Source organism: Calcarisporiella thermophila (assembly GCF_041956535.1).
Source record: "Calcarisporiella thermophila strain CBS 279.70 unplaced genomic scaffold VTP21scaffold_17, whole genome shotgun sequence".
NCBI lineage: Eukaryota > Fungi > Calcarisporiellomycota > Calcarisporiellomycetes > Calcarisporiellales > Calcarisporiellaceae > Calcarisporiella > Calcarisporiella thermophila.
The window spans coordinates 190055-210218 of NW_027192207.1; the positions used below are offsets into that span (position 1 = coordinate 190055).

At 46.4% G+C, this 20164-nt stretch overlaps 11 protein-coding genes across 11 annotated transcripts; 6 read left to right on the plus strand and 5 right to left on the minus strand.

The window, feature by feature from the left end:
* Nucleotides 1–248: 248 nt before the first annotated feature.
* On the minus strand, nt 249–1436 carry VTP21DRAFT_3306 (uncharacterized protein; the record flags this gene model as incomplete). Its single annotated transcript, XM_069393595.1, has 3 exons — nt 249–1092; nt 1168–1295; nt 1365–1436. 3 exons carry the CDS (start codon nt 1434–1436, stop codon nt 249–251), a joined length of 1044 nt encoding a protein of 347 aa, XP_069249310.1.
* Nucleotides 1437–2223: 787 nt separating this feature from the next.
* Nucleotides 2224–2838, minus strand: VTP21DRAFT_3307 (uncharacterized protein; the record flags this gene model as incomplete). The annotated part of the gene is made up of 2 exons (XM_069393596.1): nt 2224–2744; nt 2802–2838. The coding sequence occupies 2 exons, from the start codon at nt 2836–2838 to the stop codon at nt 2224–2226; spliced, it is 558 nt and encodes a 185-aa protein (XP_069249311.1).
* A 1334-nt stretch (nt 2839–4172) lies between these two features.
* On the plus strand, nt 4173–4481 carry VTP21DRAFT_3308 (uncharacterized protein; the record flags this gene model as incomplete). Its single annotated transcript, XM_069393597.1, has 1 exon — nt 4173–4481. The coding sequence occupies one exon, from the start codon at nt 4173–4175 to the stop codon at nt 4479–4481; it is 309 nt and encodes a 102-aa protein (XP_069249312.1).
* Nucleotides 4482–5099: 618 nt separating this feature from the next.
* Nucleotides 5100–5843, minus strand: VTP21DRAFT_3309 (uncharacterized protein; the record flags this gene model as incomplete). The annotated part of the gene is made up of 1 exon (XM_069393598.1): nt 5100–5843. The coding sequence occupies one exon, from the start codon at nt 5841–5843 to the stop codon at nt 5100–5102; it is 744 nt and encodes a 247-aa protein (XP_069249313.1).
* Nucleotides 5844–6682: 839 nt separating this feature from the next.
* Nucleotides 6683–8507, minus strand: VTP21DRAFT_3310 (uncharacterized protein; the record flags this gene model as incomplete). Its single annotated transcript, XM_069393600.1, has 6 exons — nt 6683–7040; nt 7127–7252; nt 7332–7631; nt 7692–7801; nt 7885–8319; nt 8466–8507. 6 exons carry the CDS (start codon nt 8505–8507, stop codon nt 6683–6685), a joined length of 1371 nt encoding a protein of 456 aa, XP_069249314.1.
* Nucleotides 8508–9078: 571 nt separating this feature from the next.
* VTP21DRAFT_3311 (uncharacterized protein) lies at nt 9079–11265 on the plus strand (the record flags this gene model as incomplete). Its single annotated transcript, XM_069393601.1, has 7 exons — nt 9079–9588; nt 9685–9789; nt 9849–9951; nt 10031–10107; nt 10175–10475; nt 10576–10776; nt 10850–11265. 7 exons carry the CDS (start codon nt 9079–9081, stop codon nt 11263–11265), a joined length of 1713 nt encoding a protein of 570 aa, XP_069249315.1.
* A 288-nt stretch (nt 11266–11553) lies between these two features.
* On the plus strand, nt 11554–12091 carry VTP21DRAFT_3312 (uncharacterized protein; the record flags this gene model as incomplete). The annotated part of the gene is made up of 2 exons (XM_069393602.1): nt 11554–11751; nt 11846–12091. 2 exons carry the CDS (start codon nt 11554–11556, stop codon nt 12089–12091), a joined length of 444 nt encoding a protein of 147 aa, XP_069249316.1.
* Nucleotides 12092–12185: 94 nt separating this feature from the next.
* On the minus strand, nt 12186–12930 carry VTP21DRAFT_3313 (uncharacterized protein; the record flags this gene model as incomplete). Its single annotated transcript, XM_069393603.1, has 2 exons — nt 12186–12671; nt 12754–12930. 2 exons carry the CDS (start codon nt 12928–12930, stop codon nt 12186–12188), a joined length of 663 nt encoding a protein of 220 aa, XP_069249317.1.
* A 643-nt stretch (nt 12931–13573) lies between these two features.
* VTP21DRAFT_3314 (uncharacterized protein) lies at nt 13574–15002 on the plus strand (the record flags this gene model as incomplete). Its single annotated transcript, XM_069393604.1, has 3 exons — nt 13574–13768; nt 13841–14740; nt 14820–15002. The coding sequence occupies 3 exons, from the start codon at nt 13574–13576 to the stop codon at nt 15000–15002; spliced, it is 1278 nt and encodes a 425-aa protein (XP_069249318.1).
* A 397-nt stretch (nt 15003–15399) lies between these two features.
* On the plus strand, nt 15400–16573 carry VTP21DRAFT_3315 (uncharacterized protein; the record flags this gene model as incomplete). The annotated part of the gene is made up of 4 exons (XM_069393605.1): nt 15400–15421; nt 15483–15613; nt 15694–16290; nt 16382–16573. 4 exons carry the CDS (start codon nt 15400–15402, stop codon nt 16571–16573), a joined length of 942 nt encoding a protein of 313 aa, XP_069249319.1.
* Nucleotides 16574–16967: 394 nt separating this feature from the next.
* On the plus strand, nt 16968–18934 carry VTP21DRAFT_3316 (uncharacterized protein; the record flags this gene model as incomplete). Its single annotated transcript, XM_069393606.1, has 7 exons — nt 16968–17478; nt 17539–17852; nt 17973–18054; nt 18142–18181; nt 18258–18484; nt 18561–18740; nt 18801–18934. The coding sequence occupies 7 exons, from the start codon at nt 16968–16970 to the stop codon at nt 18932–18934; spliced, it is 1488 nt and encodes a 495-aa protein (XP_069249320.1).
* Nucleotides 18935–20164: the final 1230 nt, after the last annotated feature.

Here is a 20164-nt window from a genome sequence, read left to right on the forward strand (position 1 = left end):
ATAGTACTATCTCTTCTATTTTCGTTTATTTTTTTCCCCTCCCCCTACAATCGCCCTTTCTATATACATAGTATAATTGTCTAATAACGTGTAATTTTCTTTTGACTAATTCCAATTAAAAATAGTGCTGCGTTTTTCCGTTCCCATTGTGCTTTCTTCATCCATTTACATTATGGCATGGTATAAGTTCACTTTCCAATAAATCTATTGAGTAGCAAAATAGTGTTCGGGGGAGGGGCTTATATGGATTAATTTAATGTGGTTTTACATATATACTCCTTCCACCACCTATCCCACTCTTCTCTTAGTTGCTCCTTCACCTCCTCCTCCTCGAAGATGCAGGCGATCCCGCGTCGCGACAACTCAAACAGCTGCATCTCGGTCATGCCAAATGTCCGAGCTGCTATCGCGTATTCGTTCGATAGCTCTGACAAAAAGACACCTTTGTCATCTGTGCAGAGAACAACGGCATGGCCCTCTCGCAGATGGTCTTTGACGTGATGGTCCTCGAAGGAGGCCACCGTGTGGCTAAGCACGTTGGAAGACATGCAGATCTCGATAGGGATATTCTGAGAGCGGATAATCTGCTGGCTAGCGGGATCGACGTGGGTAGCATGGCCAAGGCGATGCGGGGAGACGCTGAGCAAGCTCTCGGCCTCGTTCAAGTTTTCGGGAATCTCCCCGAAGTGCACGGTTAGGCGGAGCCCGCCTTCTCTTGCACGCACAAACGCAGGCTTGACAATATCAAAATGACCCTTCTCCACATGCCCGCATAGATCCAATCCCACCACGCCTTCATCCTTGTATTTCAGCGCAATATCAACCGTCTCCTGCGCTTGCTCGAGCGTTTCTCGCCGGTCAACACTGAGGATCAGGCGGACGAGGATGTTCGGGGGCGCAGTGCGTATTGCAGAGAGCACGGTTCGAACATAATCCTCCTTTGTCATGTTCGCAGAGATTTTGGGAGTGGTCCGCAGTTCAAGATAACGTACTCCGTCCGCCGCGAAATCTTGTACGACTTGCTGCGCTGCAAATCGGAGCGATTCCTCATCGGCGGTCAATCGATTCACTATCCGAAAAAGATCGAAGAATCTGGAGAAGAGAGAGTGGGGATCCATGAGCTTGAGAGGACACCAGATTAACTTTCTAAAATGTTATAAAATTTACTCTGCGATTTTAACTTTGCCTTCCGGAAGGGTGAATCCTTCGAGTTCGGGTATATTGGCCCGATGTTTGTTAACTAGGGTTTGAAAAGTAGAGGGAGATAAGCTGCCCGTCAAATGGGCATGCAGTTCCTATACCCAAGAAAAAAGTTGAATGCATTTGCTTCAATGTGAACTGAGCAACTTAGGTACTATACCCACCACCTTGGGGAGACGTTTGCAAAACTGTATCAGTTGCTCTTCATCGTGAACTTTGCCGTTGTTTCTTGTCATTTTAAATAGAGTAGTAGCCAATATTTTAGGGAATAGAGAGCCTTAATAATATTAAGGCTATAAAGGCTATAAGACGAATATATTATATTCGTCCAGGTAGGGACTGCCTCTTTCCTATTTCAAAGTGACTCACCCAAGTTTCCTTTAATAGAATACCTCAAAGTCATCCTGTCATAATAATAATGATAAAAGTACAATGTATATACTGGCAATAGAGTCTTTTGCATCTCCGCGAGCAAAAAGCGTTAAGCGGCTCTTTAAAATGCCATCTATACTATGGCGCTATAGTGGGTTTTATTTGAAAATGAACAATGCATTAAAGTAAATTGTTTATAAACCTGCAAAGAGAAGCTATATTATTATGATATATATGAGCTTGAAATGATATAAGGCTATCGACACCCTGTGCATTCTCTACCAGAAAATGGTTCGACACTCTATAAGCAAAATCAGTAACCTAATGGAGTGAACAAAATACGCAAGGCATGGAGTAGTATGAACTCGACGAAAAGCATTGGATAATGTGAGGAATTTAGCCTATATTAAAACTTGAACTATTTCAGCAATCTCTCCGGTACATCTGTACTGGCTCACTCTCCTTCAATATTCTTTAGTAGATTTTAGATATGATTTGTTCAGTGGGAGTATTGCCAATTTCCTTCACTAGAAGTATATCTCGCCAAATTTGCCTTGTAGATATGCAATGGGCCGTCCGTTGCATACCAAAGTAATGTTTCCAGTTTCTAATGCAAAATATCTGCAGAATCCTCTTCCATGACCGCCACCATTACTCAAGCAAACCCATAAAATATTTAACTTCTTGAGAGACAGGCTTCGAAGCATCAATGGAGGCAACGGGCAAGTATACTCGTCTGCGATGGGTCATTTTCCACATGGGTACTTTCCATGTGGTGATAGATGCGGTACAGCAAGGGATGACGAACATCCCACTCACTCCAAGTCCCTTCATATTGGAAAAAATATCGTAAAGCGCCACGTTTTCGTCCAAACCGCCCGTGGAGTTCTTTGAAACGGCCTGTAAGCCGTCGACCACCAAAATAGCCGTTACCTTTTCCCGTTCCCTTTTCTCGCGCAACCTCAGCAGCTCAATAATGATTATAGGATGCGGTGCTTCATAGCCCGAAATAAGTTCAGTTAGGGGAATATTTGGAAGGAGTTGCCAAAGCATTCGTATGCCGATAATCTGCATCACTATATGCTCGGCCTCTTTGATAGCGCTACTCTCATTCTCTAGACTAACGTGGAATACCCAGGCGTTCTCAAGCCTATTCTTCAGCTCCGACTCCTCTCATGGTAAACAAGCAATCAATGAGTTGCGGAATTCGTTAGCATTACGAGATTTACCGGTGCCAGCTCCAGCGAGGAAGAGATAAAGCGGCATAGTTGTTTTGTCTATATAGCCGTAGCAAAACTATGATAATGATCGACAAGTGTCTCGCGTAATTTTTCATATAATTTCGGATGAGGTTGCAATTTTCCATAATGTGAACAATGATAGAGCCAGATGTAATAATCGGTCGCTTTCCTTCTCCTTGATTTTATACTCTAGCTCCTCAACCGTACCCAATCTGTCAATTTCGACGGTAAAGAGCTCTGCATAATAACGATTGAACACACAGCTGATCTTCATTATGTACTTGCTATAAGAAAGTAGCTTTTTACCTTACGTGTCGCATATGAATTTATTTCCGCAAATCCTTTTAAATGAATGACGTAGCTTTCCAGCGACTTTAATTTTTCTTTGCAGAAATTACTCTTACGCAAAGGTGAATTGAGCCCATACTCTTAATATATCGAAAGTTGGGTGTAGCACCGTCACAAGTGGCACTACCCATCCATCCTACAAGAATAGCCAGAATTTGACATTTCGTTTGCTTCAAACTCATATTCTTTTCAATGCGACCTATTCTCCAATACACTGGCAGCACAAGCAACACCAGAAACAAATAGCAGGGAATTGACCGCCTGTTATGGTAAGGAGGATAAGGCAGATTCAGCGCTATTCACGTTGAAGCTGCTCCGAAATCTTATTGTTGACTCACTCTCCCTTTAATAGCGGAAGGGAAAGCTTAGCGTAAGCACAGGGAAACGGCACAAAGTATATTAGAAGGTTCGCCTCACTTTCCCCACCTCTTCCCTGGGAGGACAAAATCCTCGCCGAGATATTTGTAGCTTGAGCTACAACCTACAACCTTGCCGCCTCTCTTAGCAAAACGCGTTGACTCAACCCCTTTCAGCACCGCGCAATGAAGATTACATAAAATTTATTGCCGTGGCTCCCACCTGTCAATGGAATCCATTTGAGTGTCTCGGTGCTGTCCACTGACGGTCTCGCCCCACCTTTGAACCTTCCCTTCTAACTATCTCAAATGGATCCTCCCGCCGCGCTCTGCGTCAGCATGGTTGTTGTTCTTTTGCTGCGGCTTGATTTCTTGTCTCCTCAAGATGGGCCGCTCCTTCCCTTAACGAGAAAATCTATCCTGAGCTTGGACGCCAGAGCGGCCCCTCTTTTGGCTTATCCCTTCCAAGGGAGAGAGTTCTTGCAATCAGAGTTCTTAACCTGATTGGAACAAGCTTGTTGAGATGATAAGAGTCTCGATTCCCCGTTGTAAGCACCCCCTTCCCCTCTCTAGATAAGAGCATGGTAACATTAAATGATGGTAAAGATAACGTAAACCACAACATCGATGAAGGGTCAAGTGGGCCGTTTCAGTTATGCCTTTCCCATATCCTGCAAAGCGCATGTTAGCAGGCCTGAGCAAAGCAAGCACTCCGCCTCCCTCCAGCTCGGTGGCAAAACTGCGAGTCGCGACGGTCCACAAACATGCCGATTGCATCCTCCCGCACTGGCGAGAAGAGGGTGCGCTGAAGGAAGCCCCGGTCCCTCACGTGCACCCGGGAGGGCAAGTCCAGTCGAATGGTTCTGCGTCGCAGGCTCCCCGCCCTATCCTCGCTTGTCGACCTCATGCAAGACCAAGCTGGGCGCGAGATGCAGCCGCCGCCTCATGCAAGCACTCCGTCTAATGAACGCAAACAATTCCTCGGAAGAGCAGGTTTTTGGGCTCCGTTCTCACGAAACCCAAACAAAATCCTGCAAGCTTTAGCGTTTTGCATGCAAGCTTATCCAAGGCTCGTGCTTCTTATTTGATTCATCCCCATCACGCCCAACTCTATTTTCGTTGTTCACAGACTCCACGCAGGCCACACCCACAGGTTTGGCTCGTATGCCCAAAGCTCTCAAGCAAACAAAACAAGAAAAAAAAAGGCAGACCGCCCTCAACTTTCTTATTAGAATTAATAGAAGCTAACCGGAAGAGAGGTGACAAAAAACAGGAATGCGAACCTAGCCAAGAATGTTGATAGATCGAATAAATAATAAATACATTCTGATGAAGAGCTCATAGAGGGGAGGGGGGGGGGATAAAGCAGAGCAGGGTAAAACAAAATCAGCTCAGGTTTAGACACAGATATACTAGAATGATAATTAAGAAGGAAAAAAAAACGGGATAGCAAACAAAGAGAAATGAAAACCACCGAGAAACGGAAGGCAGGAATATTGACAGCAAAGAAAAACAAATAACAATCCAAAACTAAGATTATACACAGGGGAGGGGGAGATAAAAAATAATAGACAATCACCCATCATGAATAGGTTATGCAGGGTGAATCGCAATGATAGCACCTCAAGATCGAGTCCTCTCTTCGCTCCATTGCAGCCACCATCAGCTTATGTTCTTTCCGCCTCGCCACATGCTTGTTCTTGCACACGGTGCGTGTGTGTTGAAACGCAATCCCGCAGCTATTACAAAGGCGCGAATTGTGCCCGTCCCACCCCGGACGGGCCACGGGAGAGTTGCGCAGCGACGCCGAGCACGCCGAGCACGACCCGATTTTGGGGACGCGCCGGCGCTTCATTCTCTCGCTGGGCTCAGAGCTCGGAGAGCGGCGCTTCCTCTGGAGCTCCTCGGGCCGAGAGGCCTCCACCTCGGCCACGAAATCTTCCGATATCAGCGTTTGCTCTTCTTGGTCCCGCTCCGACGACTGGCTGTCCCTCTCGCCGCACTCTCCCCCCTCCGGCAGCACTTTCAGGGCGCGTTGAAGTTCGATGCTGCAGAACTCTGCAAACGCAACGAAAAACGGGTCGCGGCGCGGCTCCACGCTCCACCGCCTGTCGCTCGCCAAACCAAGGGTGGAGAGGGCGGGCAGGCGTATTGGCGAAGAGGGCAGCGCGAGTGGCGAGGAGCAGGTGTTGAGTTGGGGATTGGATGGGCATTGGACTTGCTGACGCATTTGAGCGCGCCGAATCATTTCGGTTTGTAGCGAATAGAGCGGCGGGGGAGTCCGCGGCGTATCAAGATAATGGCCGCATTTAGCAGAAATGTACATAGAAGATGAGATGGGATGCAGCGTCCAGATTAGACCTAGTTGAGGACGAGATTCCCAAAGGGGGATGACTTGGATTGGGCGCACACTTGGAAAAGAAGGCCAAGTCAGGGGAAACAGGCAGGAAGAGGATAGGAGATAATGGGAGAAGCCAAGGGAAAACAGGGGAGAGAAGAAGCGGGTCCGAAGGGGGCTAAGGGGGGGGGGGGGGAAAGCCGGGCCCAAGGAAGAAGGAAGGGAGGAAGGGGAGAGAGAAGGAAAAAAATAAATCATCCAGAACGGGCGGACAAAGTTAACCTCTGTTCCCGTGTTGGATTTCCCCTTTCCTCCTGTGCCTAATCGTTTTGGGCGGGCAGCCTCGAATTCAAGTGGTCACCCGCTGCGCATTTGAGTTTCCGGGAGGGGTCGAGCAGGAGGCAGTTGATCTCTCAAAATTTCGGCTGCAAACTCTGACTCTATAACCGACTTGGTGGAGAGCCGTGACCCAGACAAAAGCTTGATGGGCCAGAAGGGCGGGGCGGCGCATGATATGCTTGCACAGAGAATGTCAAAGTTTTTTTGTGTGTAAGCTAATATACGGCTGCAACCGTTACACGGAGCCTTTCTATTTGTTCTTGTATATTTGTTTTTATTATTGTTATTAATATATAATGTTACATGAGGGGGAAAGGGGGAGCGACAGAGGAAAGCGAAAAAAAAAAGACAACGGGAAAGCAGGCCACGCTTTGCATCACATTGACCGCTTCCCGCAGGCGAAACAGCTGGAGGAAGGCATGGGACTAAGAGGAGGGAAATAAATAAGCCAAAACAAACAACCCTTTTGCAACGTTGGCTCCGCCCGTTCACTTGGCAACCCCAACCACGCTCTTCTTGCGCTCCGCAACATAGGGCACCTTGCCCGGCTTCGAGTGCCGCCGCAGATTGTCCTCCTTTCGCTTGCGTGCGTCCAGCATGGTGCGCTTGAGCTTCGAGGTCTTGGTGATCGCCTTGGGGGTGTTCCTGTGGCGGGAGATCTTCTTGATCTCCGGCATTTCCTTGTAGCGTTCCTTCAGCTTGTCGGAGTACTCTAGGTGCGCGCGCTCGCGGTAGTCCTTGACGCCGATCTTTTCCGATGCGTTGGCCTTCCAGACACGGATATTGCCGTCGTCGGAGCCGGAGAGAACGTATTTCGAGTCCATACTGAAGCGAACGCTCCATATCCTAGTTAAACAGAATGCCATCAAGTAAATAAACAGCTCTACACCACCACCCCCCTCTCGTGCCATCAAGATGATGATGAAGTATACCGTTGCATTCGCTTGGTGTGATAAATATCTCGACTGTGGCCCTCACGTGCCTTGAAGATGCGGACGGAGCAGTCGTACGAGCCCGTCACAATCTCCTCACCCGTGGGCGAATAGTCCACATCGAGCCTAATAGATAAAAAAATCAGAGCCGAGTTAGCACACCTGAACACTCGACGACTTGCTGTGCACAGCAGGATGCACTCACACTGCTGATACATGGTCCTTTAGTACATTCAACGCTCTGTCCATCTTTCGCATATCGAACGTGTAACAGTTGTGGTCTTCATTTGCAACAGTAAAGTTGAACGCCTCCATGGGGTTCCATGCTAGTGCATTTGACTTCATGGTCATCACGAGTTTTGAGAGTGGGGATGAGGTGCGAAGGTCGTAAAGGATAATGGTGCGATCCGTCCCACAGCTCGCAACCACATTGGTTTCAACCTGGTTGAAGCGTACTGTGTTAACAGTATCAGCGCCCCAGGTAAATGTGTGAATGGGCTCGGATCTGAAAACAGGATATTATTGAGTAGGTTGGAGGGTGGTTTTAGTTTGGAGGAGAGATTACCTGTTCTCGTCCCAAATGTCGATCTGGGAGCCGGAGGTTGCGAAAATGGGTTCATTGCGGTGGTGATCAATGGCGCTAAATGCATACCTCCCGATATATGTGTTCATAGGCTAATGAGGGAGAATATCGAGCAAAGAAAGCAAATGGGTTGGTGGTGTGATTGGGCCAGATTAACGTGATTATTTCCATTTACCTCATCGGGGGTATCATTGCCATCAAATTTCCAGATCTTAACCGTCTTGTCCAATCCACACGACAAGTAAGAGTCATTATAGGCACTGTGGCACACGCCCTTGACAATCCCCTTGTGTCCAAACGTAGACCATAGTGTTTCTCTCTCGGAAAGGCTCCATAACCGAATTTCACCATCGCCACTGCCCGAAATCAAGGTATCCAGTTTCTTCGGATGCCGTGCCATGGCATAGACGCCATCAGCATGACCGCTGAGAGCGCCAATAAACGGCTTAGCAAACAAACGCTCGAGCTTTACGGATCGCAATGCGCGGGTGTACTCGCGAGCCTTTTCAAAGGGATGCAGATTGGGATCAAAATTGCGTTGCACTTTGTGGATGTCCTGAGCGCGCTCGCGGGTATAATCCTCTGCACTCCGTGATATTGCTTTCACTTTCTACAAAAAAAGGGCAATTGCATTGAGATGCTCCCGATCTCCCATTAATTAAAAAGGAAAATTACCATTTTGTAGAGGAATGTGTATTATAGCTGGTGGAAAGCGATTTTTGAGACTGGCTTTTCTTTTTGTTATTCTTTGTTTACCGTGACTTCACCTAAGCCACACACCATCTGATTGACTCCCATTGGCCGATCATTTCATTTACCATTTGTAGTAATAATTCATTGTTTCCAAACGTGTGAAGATGAATTATTTCATGATGATGAATATAAAGCAGAAGAGAGTTTTCCTTGGAAGAATAAAAAAAATACAATGATCCCTGCATAATGACACTACTCGTCTGGCGATCCCGAGGTTGGGCGTTTCTTCACTCCTCTCTGGCCCACAAGTGATCAAGGACCACGGTTTATTTCTCCATAGCTTACTAATAGTCCTCTACACAATATATAATCTTGTGCGTGCTGCTTAGGTTAGTAGAAGGGTTGCACCAAGGATATAAGCTTCCCAGTCAGAGTGGCCTTGGTTTTGTTTATTTTACTCGGTATCTCGATTCGAACCAATTTCCCAAGTGTGCACGCGCAGACCTATTTCAAACTGATACGCCGATATTTGCGTCATTTTTTTTGGAGAGTACCCATTTTTACATTAGACTTACGATACTTGTGCTATTTTCTAAGATAAAAAAAATAGATAGATCCAGCGACCCATCGTTCTTCCAGTCCCCCTCCCCCCTCCCTTAACTTAAACTTCTAAAGAATGTCTTGCCTAGACTTTGCGTACTATGATATACGTAAAGATGGCTCTCACACTCCGCCCGAGCCGCCTCCACACACCCACCATCTCCCTCCTAACAATACCCTAGTAGACATGAGAACGCATGTGTTCCGCCCAGTTACCTCATTCGATTACTTCACACAACCCGCCTCTCCTCTTCCCCAGGACGCCGAGAAAACCTCACCGCCCCCCCTTACTTTAACCGAACCCGCCACCACCCTGGCGGCCAGCCGCCCAGGAGGGGAGCAAGAGCAAAGTGCTGGCAAAGGCACCCGGTTCCAGGCTTGGTTCGGGTTGGTGATGATTGTCATGCTAACGTCGGTGGGAGGGATGAACTGGCTAACCTTTGCGGTGGTGTCGACAAAGAGCACGGAGTTTTTACAAGTGAGTTTTACCGCGGTAAACTGGTTGTCGAACGCCAGCTCAATTGTGTATGTAATTATGAGCCTGTTTACAGGCTGGTATTACGATCGGTTTGGGATCAAGAGCGCGGTAAGTGCGGGTGCACTAAACTACCAAAGCTTGAGCCAATGGGCATCTGATTTCTATATTTTTCTTTCGTTTTCTATATTATTCATTCATATTTAGTTGGTACTGGCAGGCATTTTGTGCACAATTGGGTGTAGCATTCGTTACATGGCAACCTATTTAACGGAGGTCGGCTTTCGATACGCCGCAATCATGATTGGGCAGGTAACGTATGAAGCACTGGAAAATCCAAACACCATACTCACCCTACGGGTTTGTTCTAGCTGTTGGCGACGGCAGTCAATCCACTGGGATTAAATCTTACCACCAAGTATGCAGTCTCTTGGTTTACCGCCAAGGAACGTGTCACCGCAAATATGGTTGCAAGTAAGTTATTCGTGACTACGACATCGCATAGTCGACTGTTCAACTTATTCATTATGCCTCCTTCCCCCCTTTTCTCTAGCTTTACCCATAGGAATGAGCGCATCCCTTATCTTAATACCCTATTTAACACCCTCGCAAGATAGGATTCCTTTCATGGTAAACACTTCATCCCAAATTTTAAATAGTCATCCCATACAACCATTCAAAGCCTATTATTCTTTAGCTTCTCGTCCTCGCCCTCACCTCCTTAGCCGTCACGATCCCAACCTTTTTCCTAGCCAAGCATCCCCCCACTGGCATGTCTGTCACCTCCTGCGCACCTAGGCTTCCCTTTTGGCAAGGGCTTCGCTCACTTGCTCGCAACATGAACTTCTGGCTGCTTGTTTTTCTTTTCAGCGTGAATATGGGTTTGAACACGGCTTTCACCAGCCTCATCAATCAATTCTTGGTTCCATATGGCTATACCGATCAGCAAGCGGGCGTCATCGGCTTTATACTGATTGGTTCCGGTGCTCTTGGGATGAGTTGAGTAGCGTTGATTCCCCCCCCCCCCCTTTGGGGGGAGGGCCTCCTCAGGGAATCTTTCAAACACTAGTCTAAATGATTTTGTATTGACTTGTGTAGTCATCTTGAGCCCCATTGTGGATCGGACCGGCGCCCACAAGCAATTCCTTAAATTGTTCACCCCGTTTCTCGCCCTAACCTACATCGGCTTTTGTTGGACAATTGCGCCCAACAACTTTTGGCCGATTGCTGTAGTCGCGGCCCTGAACGGCATTTCTTCGATGACCCTGATGCCAATCTCACTTGAATTAGGAGTAGAATGTAAAACGAATGACATCCCCATTCTTATGGTGATGGGTCAGGACTGGCTAACTCGTGTATGTGGCCTTTGTAGGCACGTATCCTTGCTCTGAATCCGTTTCCACCTCGATCCTTTGGCTGGTTTCGCAAATATTTGCCATTGTCCTGTTAGCCATCGAAGATTCCCTGCGAGAGCCCAACGGGACTCCTCCCAATAACTTGGCGGCAGCATTGACTTTCCAGGCCTTCGTGGCCTCGTCCACGGGGATTCTGGTGTTCCTCTACAGCGCGCGAAACCTACGCATGGAGCAGGATCGGGGCCAAACCGGAGGAGACGAGGAGAGTGAGAAAGAACGTAAGACAAGTGATGCCTCTGCCGGAAGCGCGGATACCGATACGACCTTGGCGGAAGGGGCCAATATGGCAAGGGGAGAGGTGGCAAGAGGTAGAGTGGCATCTAGAGATAGATACAATGGAGACCACGGGGTCATTGAGGTGCGTAGAGTATGATATTCCAAACTATATATAATATGTATCTCTGTTTAATAATGCAATAGTAATGCCACCCATATACTTTTATATAACCTCAATAAAACAAGCAGCATTGAAAATACGCTTCATTCATCTATATGCATAGACTCCTGATTAGACCGATAGATAGAAAGCTTGTTCATTGGCAATTCAGGAAGTGACTGCTAACCTAGCAATTTAAACATATTGACAGGATGGATAGGTCATTCTCATTCGCTTCGATGGTGTTTTCCTTTAAGTTCCATTTTCCCTACATTCTTCTTCGGTATGCTTCGCCTCTTTTATCGCATCCCCGCCATTAGATCCCTCTCAACCGTTACAAAAAATGGACCTGTGCCTATCGTCATCAATGAAGAAGATTTGGAAGAGAAATTTGTAAAAGGGCATGGAAATGGAGGGCAAAAAGTGAATAAAACGAGTAATTGCGTGCAGATCGTGCACATTCCCACTGGCATACGCGTCTCGGTAATATATATTTTAATATTGATGGAGATTTGGTGATGAACGATGCATTGTTAATCGGATTGCTGATCTGTTTGCACTTATTATATTTGATTAGTGTCATGCAAACCGATCTCTGAATCAAAATCGATCAGAGGCAAGGCGAATTCTGCGAGATAAGTTGGACGAGATGATGAATGGGGAGCTGTCTAAACCCGCGCTGAAAGCACAAAAGATCGCCCAGCGGAAACGACAGCGTGAGAAGCGGGCAAAGAAGAAATACGGAAGGGCAGTAGAGAAGGAAGCCGAAGATGGCAATAGAGGGGGAGAAAGCGAAGATAAGCGTGAAGAAAAGGAGATTTAGTGTATCAAGAAGGACCCGCTGAGCGGCCTATTTATATTTATATATATACATGTGCAATAATACACAATAAATACCACCCCGTCAATAGAGAGGACTATTCTCCTCTGCTATAGAGAAGCAGTTTTTCCAACCGCAGCTTGACCGGCTCATCCACCTTATACGCCAGCGTCTCTGCCTCGCCCGGCATTCGTAAAGCTCTCAAGCGCACTAAACCCACCGGTGGCTCATGTTGTTCTCTCCGATCCTCCACGACGACAATCTCTTTGCGACACTCTGTTACGTTCGCATCCCACCGTATCTCCGGGATATCCGCCTCTGCAATATTGACGGCCAAGCTCAACTCATGCTCCTTCCCGCTGTGTTGCCCAAGACAGACCAAGATCTCTTTCATGGAAGAGAGTGTCACCGTGTCCATTTCCGGCCCCGATTTATCTACAAGGGCGTAGCGCCCATCCGCACTGAAACTGCGCAGCGGGCCGGTCGCGAAATAGGCGAACCGATGGCAGGGAGATATTTGCCTGAATTCAAGGAGAGTGTGCGTTTCAATTTGTCGGTTTTTATCCATCCCTACCAAGTTGAGCTAGGCGCAAGGATAGAGATGCAGATCAAGGGTTGGATGCAAATGTTTTTTAGACAAGTTCTTTTTAGAGAAGTATATTCACCTGGATCCACATTCCCCTTTTCATGTAATTCTTCATTTTATTTGTAAGAATTCGATGAGCTACTGCGGCGAATCGCTTGTTTGCACTACGGAGGATCACAAGCGACTCAAAGGGAAGAAAGCTGAATATGAGATCGAGTAGCTCCTCTGCAAGCTTGTCAAATGCAGAATCAGACATTATTTAATTCAGATCAAGATTGTAAGCCTGAAATGTTAGAGTGAGGCCTCTGTAAAAAAAAAAGCAAAAAGGCCTTGAGGAGATAATGTAAACTTTTATAAGAGGGAGTTCTCTTGGTTTTAGCGGGGAAAAGTACCGGCGAAGAGATGGGATTGCTATCCTGATTAGAGTGAAAAAAAAGAGGCGGTGCAATAAGGGCCTCATATATGCATGGAGAATTGGCATATTTGCAAAATAGCAGAGTTGGCTCAGGTTTGATTTGCTTGTGCAGGATGATCTATATTCGTTCTTAATTCTTTTCCTCTTCCTGTTCACTCCTTTGACGCTCACCCTTGAAATTACATCCCTTTCTCTCCTTAATGTTTTGAACGATACACCCCCCCACCTCCACCCCACTAGATATACACGCTCCTTTCCTTAACAGAATCTACATTCAACCTACTCTCCTTTCATTTTGTTGGTCGCAAATTTTGAGCCATAATATTGTTTGATTGCTGAAATTTCCCTCATTCTTACCCCCTCCACCAACAATCCCCTTATATTCCCTCACCCACCCTCGCTTCTCCCCCCCTAGCCCTCTTATCTACTCTCTTCCTTGCCCACATCCTTTCTTTTGATTTTCTGAAATTCCTTCCAATCATTAATGTCGACAACACAACTCCCTTCACGTCCATTTCTCAAGCGATCGGCTCCGATGGCTGATGAGAATGAGAATGTGAAGGAGCCACGATCGTTTGGCGGTAAGAAAAAGCCACTTTCGTCCAAATCCACCACCACCTCCGCGGCTGCTTCCAAAACTCGTCGTAGCGCTCTGTCGATTGTTGACGCAAACACCAAGGTAAGATTGGGTTTAAATATCTACTACTATCGACTCTCAGAGGTCTTATGCTGGAATTCTGTATGGACACAGGGGCAAAGAGAATTGAATAAGGATAGCAAAACAACAGCCTCTGCCACATCATACCTGAAATCAACGCGTGTATCATCCAAATCCTATTCATCCACAACCACAGCAGGTGCACCCCCAAAACAAAAACTTCGTGTGCGAAAACCGGAGGTCGTGGCGAAGGAAGAGGAGGAAAGTGCGGAGGCCCCGGTGGACGACGAGGATATGGAGGTGGACGTAAACAAGCCCGCCGACACCAGCAACTCGACGGAGGCAGAGCAGAATGAGGAAGCCAATGAGTTTGAGGACGAGGACGACTACCTGGACACCACAATGGTGGCCGAGTATGCCACCGAGATCTTCCAGTACATGCGGGAGCTGGAATTGCGGTATATGCCTGACCCCGACTACATGGAGCGCCAGACCGAGGTGCAATGGAGCATGCGGACCGTGCTTATCGACTGGCTTGTCCAGGTGCATTCTCGTTTCCAGCTTCTCCCCGAAACCCTCTTTCTCTGCGTCAACATCATTGACCGCTTCCTCTCCGTCAAGGTGGTTGCGCTCCAAAAGCTGCAGCTGGTTGGGTGTGCCGCGCTCTTCATTGCCGCCAAAGTCGAGGAGATTCAGTGCCCGTCCGTCACCGAGTTTGTCTACATGGTTGACCACCAGTACACGGCGGAGGAGATGCTCAAGGCGGAGCGATTCATGCTTAACCAACTCAAGTTCGAGCTTGGGTGGCCAGGCCCGTACAATTTCCTGCGACGGATATCGAAGGCGGACGATTATGATATCCAAACCCGCACGCTAGCCAAGTATTTTATCGAGGTCACTCTGGTGGACGAAAAGTTCCTGGACGTGCCGGCGTCCCTGGTGGCGGCCGCGGGACATTATCTGGCCATGATGATGCTGAACAAGGGCGAATGGGTAAATATCACTTGGTTGAATGTGTGGCGTGCCCTGCCAAACCTAACGACCTCCCCTTCTAACCTCGATTCCCATCTAGACGCGTGCCCATCGATACTACTCCGGCTACAAGGAGGAGGAGCTGCAGCCCGTGGTAGATCGGATCCTCGAATTGCTCCATCACCCGAAAAAACACCTAGCTATCACTGAAAAATACTCGGAGAAGCGGTACATGAAGGCGTCGTTGTATGTATCTCATCAACTGTCGAAGCGTCAATTTTAAGTTGGCCTGTTTATTTGTTTGTGATTGTGTTTAAAGAATGCGCTCTTTACCTTCTTCTATATTGTGTGTCCTTGTTCTCTCTAGAGTCTTTTTTTTTTTTTAACCTTCTCCTTAAATTGTTTAATTTTTACTATAATTGTGTGCTTATTATTCTTTTCTCTCCTTCTTTCTCTCTTTCTCTTTGTTTCTATTCTTCTGAGTGTTGCATAATTTCATTGACCTTTAATTTTTATAAATATACGTTTTTCGCCTACTGTTCAAATAAGAATGCGCATGAGGACAAAAAAAAAAATTTGACGCGCAGCATCGTGATTTGATTTTGCCGCTGATTCCCCTCTTTAGACTATATATTCCCCTAGATTGCCTTAACAATTTCAGCCAAAATCGAAAAAGTGAGATGATCTCAGCAGGTCCCACAGGTAGCCTCTTCATTTTTTGAGTTCACTTAGTAGCGATCATATTGACATTGTCCCTGATTAGGGTTCTATAATGCCTCTGTCACGAAGGGCATCTTGCTTGGTGTTGGAGGATGCTCGCTGCTGGCCTCTATTCTCAACTTAAAGCCTATGTTCCATCTACAGCTCATTCCTCATTTAACCAGAGATCACCAGGTATCTAAGGGCTAGATCGATATATATTCCCTGAAGCTGTATACTGATTCCTTCAATTCTTTTTTTTTTTTTCCTACCAGTTTTGGCGGCTAGTCACCTCCCATGTTGCCTTCACCAATTCGGGTGAGCTCTTTTTCGGTATGCTTATAATCTATCATCTCCGCGTCATCGAGCGGCAGTTTGGCTCCGTGAAATATGCGGCCTTTGTCTTTGTTTCCGTCGCCATGGCCACGATTCTAGAAGTTGGGGCATTAATGATTTGGGGCTCATTGAATGGAAAATATATACCCGCCGGTCCTTACGGGTTCATTTATGCCGCTCTATATCAGTACTACAAGCTCATCCCTGAGACATATCGGTTCCGTTTATTCGGTGTGCCTCTGACCGACAAAATCTACCTCTACGTCCTCGCCTCCCAACTCTTAATATCGCATTTCCCTAACTCCGTGGTGGCTGGTGTTTGCGGATTGGTCGCAGGGATGTTGTACAGGGCCGATGTGGCCAACGTAAAGCGGTGGCGATTCCCGGGCGTCCTAGTAAGATTCGCTAAGAGATGGCTAGAGCCCTTGCTGGCCAGCCGGCCCACAATCCGGTCGAACGCGACCACTCAGGAACAGCGCGCGAGGATGCTGCGGGATGACATTCGGTCGCGACAGCAGACGGCCGAGGCCATGCGGGTAAGTAGCTGCTCAGCTCTGGGGGAAAGCGGTGGAGGAGAGACCGTGACCCGACCGCGAAACGTCTAATCCATTGATTTTCCCACGTTAGGAGTATCTCGGCTCGCTTGCGCGTGCAGAGCCCGGCGGAATCAATCCCCCCTCGGATGAGGAAGTGTCCATGCTGGTAGCCATGTTTCCAAATATCCCGCGGGAGACCGTAGTGCAGGCGCTAACCTCCTCCAACAACGATGTGAGCCGAGCGGTGGAATACTTGTTGTCCACCACCGAGCAGCGAGAGTGATTGTGATATCTATTTGTGTTTTAATTAGAGAAAAAACCCAAGTCTTTAGATTAATTCAAAGCTATTGTTTTTAATTCGTGCATGTTATTTTGCACCGGCAAGAGCAAGATAAAGGACAATAGTGTTTATTTTGCTTTTTTGGAGGGCCGTTTTCATTTCAGGAGACTTCAAACTGAAGGTGCTGAAGACTCCGAAATTGAGTCCAGGTGGCAAATCTTCCCCGAGGAATAAATACATATCCTCCTAGTTAGGGTGCTCGTTCCATTTCATTTCCATTGTTTTTGCATGGAGCTTCTGATTCATTCCCATCGGAAAGGCAGAAGGCGACCCACTCTCAGCACATTGACAAGCACTTCAAGCCCCTTCTTATCCCTCGCTCAGTGCGCGGAACAGCATGTCTGATCACAACAAGAGATCAGGATATTTGTCCAGCGACACGATTTCCACCAATGACCGTTACAATTTGACGGAACGGGATCCTCTCCTCGAGGCCTACCGCAGAGCCTCCTCGGAGCCTCATTATACTGATCCGATTCCATCCGATGCTCATTCACCTCCCTTTTCCGCCACTCCGAAAGAAGGAGATCTCTTACCAGAGAGTTTTCCTACCACTACCGACAACACGGTTGAATTAAGCCAAGAGAACACGGCTGATATGGAGTATTTTTTTGCAGGCAGACGTGAATCCACTGCCAACGCATTGTATCTTTCCTATGCGAACCAGGAGAAAATCAATTACCACGCGTTGGACATGTATCTTGAAAAGGAGAAGAAGAATAAGCATCAGACCTTGAGCTTTATGAGAAAAGACTCTGTATGCAGCAAGTATTCCATGAGGAGACCGAACCTGTATGGGGAAACTACCGACAAGGTAGCATTTATAGTTCTACCTCTACTCTTCCAATGTAAACAATGTCACCTTTAATGATCCAATGTGTTTGTACGTATAAAAAACCAATAGATAGCTGATACTCCGTATCGCTTCACCTTCTATTCCACTGCAATAAGCACAGTGCATGCCTGTTTTCTCCACGAAATCCCCCCGTGTGGAACCTCGTTCTCAGACATGTTACGCGCAGGCTGTTTCTGGATCGACATCCTAGCGCCTACTGATGAAGAAATGACGGCGCTTGGCCATGTGTTTCGCATCCATCCCCTCACCATTGAGGACATCATGATGGAGGAGGGGCGAGAGAAGTTCGAAGTATTTAAATCTTATCAATTTATGTGCATTCAGACATATGAACAGGAGCGTTTCTCGCCGAACTACTTGCAACCAGTCAGCCTCTATATAATAATCATGAAGGAGGGGATTTTGACGGTGAGGCTAGGCGTGCTGGATGCAATAAGGAGTAAAGGCTCTAATACTAATACTTTTTGTAATACTGGTTATGGGTAGTTTCATTTTAGCTCCATGTTGCACCCCATGAATGTGCGTCGACGCATCAAGATCTTGAAGGATTATATTAATGTGACGCCTGGTAATGATTTTTCTATTTACCCAGCCAACACCATAGGGGCACGCCTACTCACACTTTGTAACTCCTTGGTCCTAATTCATATTCCAGAATGGATCACATATGCATTGATCGACGATGTTGCGGATGGGTAAACATGGAAAACAGTGCTATTTGTTAGAGTGACAGAGAGGCCCTCATGGACCGTCACCTTACCTCCACTTTAGGTTCGCCCCCATCATTCACACCATTGAGTTCGAGGTGGACACCGTGGACGAACTGGTCCTCATCCTAAAAGAGAGCGAGCAATCCGATATGCTTCGACGCATCGGCTACTGCCGGAAGAAGATCATGGGCATGTATCGATTACTGGGAAATAAGACCGATGTATTACGTGGGCTTATCAAGCGGTGTGAAGACCCGGAGGTGGTACTCTACCTTGGGGATGTTCTTGGTAAATCTTGAGATATCTGAAGTGAATGCACAATTCCATTGCTAATCCACCATCTTCATCCCCAACCGCTTCGCAGACCACATCCTGACCATGGTTCAGTCGCTTAGTCACTACGAGAAGATTTCCTCACGATCCCACTCCAACTACTTGGCCCAAATATCGATAGATATGACCATAAGCTCGAATGTCACCAACGATGCGCTTGCGAAACTGACTGCACTCGGAAGTGTACTGATCCCCATGAATTTGGTCACTGGTAAGCATGTGGGTTGAACACCAAGATTGTCCCCCTCATCTCTCAGCCATTCTATTCTAGGCTTGTGGGGTATGAATGTGAAGGTTCCCGGCCAGGAGCGGGATGATTTGGCCTATTTCTTTGGGCTGCTCTCTTTCATGCTGCTGTTTGCTGTGGTGTTGACGCTGGTGCTCAAGAATCTGCGGCTTCTGTGAACGTAGACCGCTTCCTCTCTAGGGTTGTCTGTACAAAGCTGTGTACTCTCATGAATATAATATGTGTATTTGCTGTGTAAGTAAATTATTTAGGAGTTTCCATTAAGAATTAGAATGAACACGCTTTCGATATCTTTAATTTCTTCGTAATTCTTATTAATGTCCATATCCTCTCCTCCACGAAGTACTGGTGGAGAACAGATTGAAATGCTTTCTTTCAATTACTTAAATCATTCTTGATTCTCCTCACTTTCTACTATTGCACTAAAAATTAGAGCTCTAGGATGGTTTTTCGCAGAGTTATTAGCTCTCGAAGTTTCTGCTATGATACTAGAGATTTATAAAGTATCTTCGGAAAGTTTTGCGGCACCTTAATATTTTATACCTTTACCTAAACTTCTCAAAGACAACAGAAAACAGCTCTTTTCTTGTTTCGAGCTTCTCACTGGCTTGAAGAAGTGCATGTTGTCTAAGGGTATGATGGTACGGGTTGTCTGTGTTCTTGTAGATGATGAAACAAAATCATCCTATCTCGTGAATGAAAAAAGAATTGTATAACTTCGTCTAAGTATATCGTCCCTGAAGTTTTCCTCTTCCTCTTTCTCCTTCAACTCCAACATGAAGTGAAATGATTATTCATTAATTTGCTTACTTTGTTGGATTTAGTTGAAAATGCGTCGTAAAAAAAGTACTCTCTGGAAATACGTCGATACGATTAAACAGAAACAATATTCACTTGCCAGTTGTAATAACTGTGGGATAACATTTTGGACGAATGCTGTGGCTTAACCCACGTGACGATAATCCAATCATATTACTGAGACCCTGAAACCGTGATTTTTGTCGGATATGTGTTTTATTATACAAAATATCCCACACGCATAAAAAACAAAAAATACTGCGTTTCATCCTGTTTTTCAACCCTTTTCACAACACTAGTTTCGAGAATAAATATTCTTGAATATATATTTATTTTTAAGGAAATATTAATACTGTTGCAGAGAGTTCTGAAACGCTGATTCTTCAAAATCTAAATGCGGTATGTTTGATCAAGCTTGGAAACTCCCATATTGGCTTTTGGACATTGGAATAAAAGAAGCGGAGTTTTCTCTTTCATATCTCAAATTATCCATAACATATACCTAAGAAATATAAGCCACCATGAATATTTCTATGAATATTAATAAATACTATCTAGATGTATGCTTCATTTTTTGTTAGTTTCCTTCT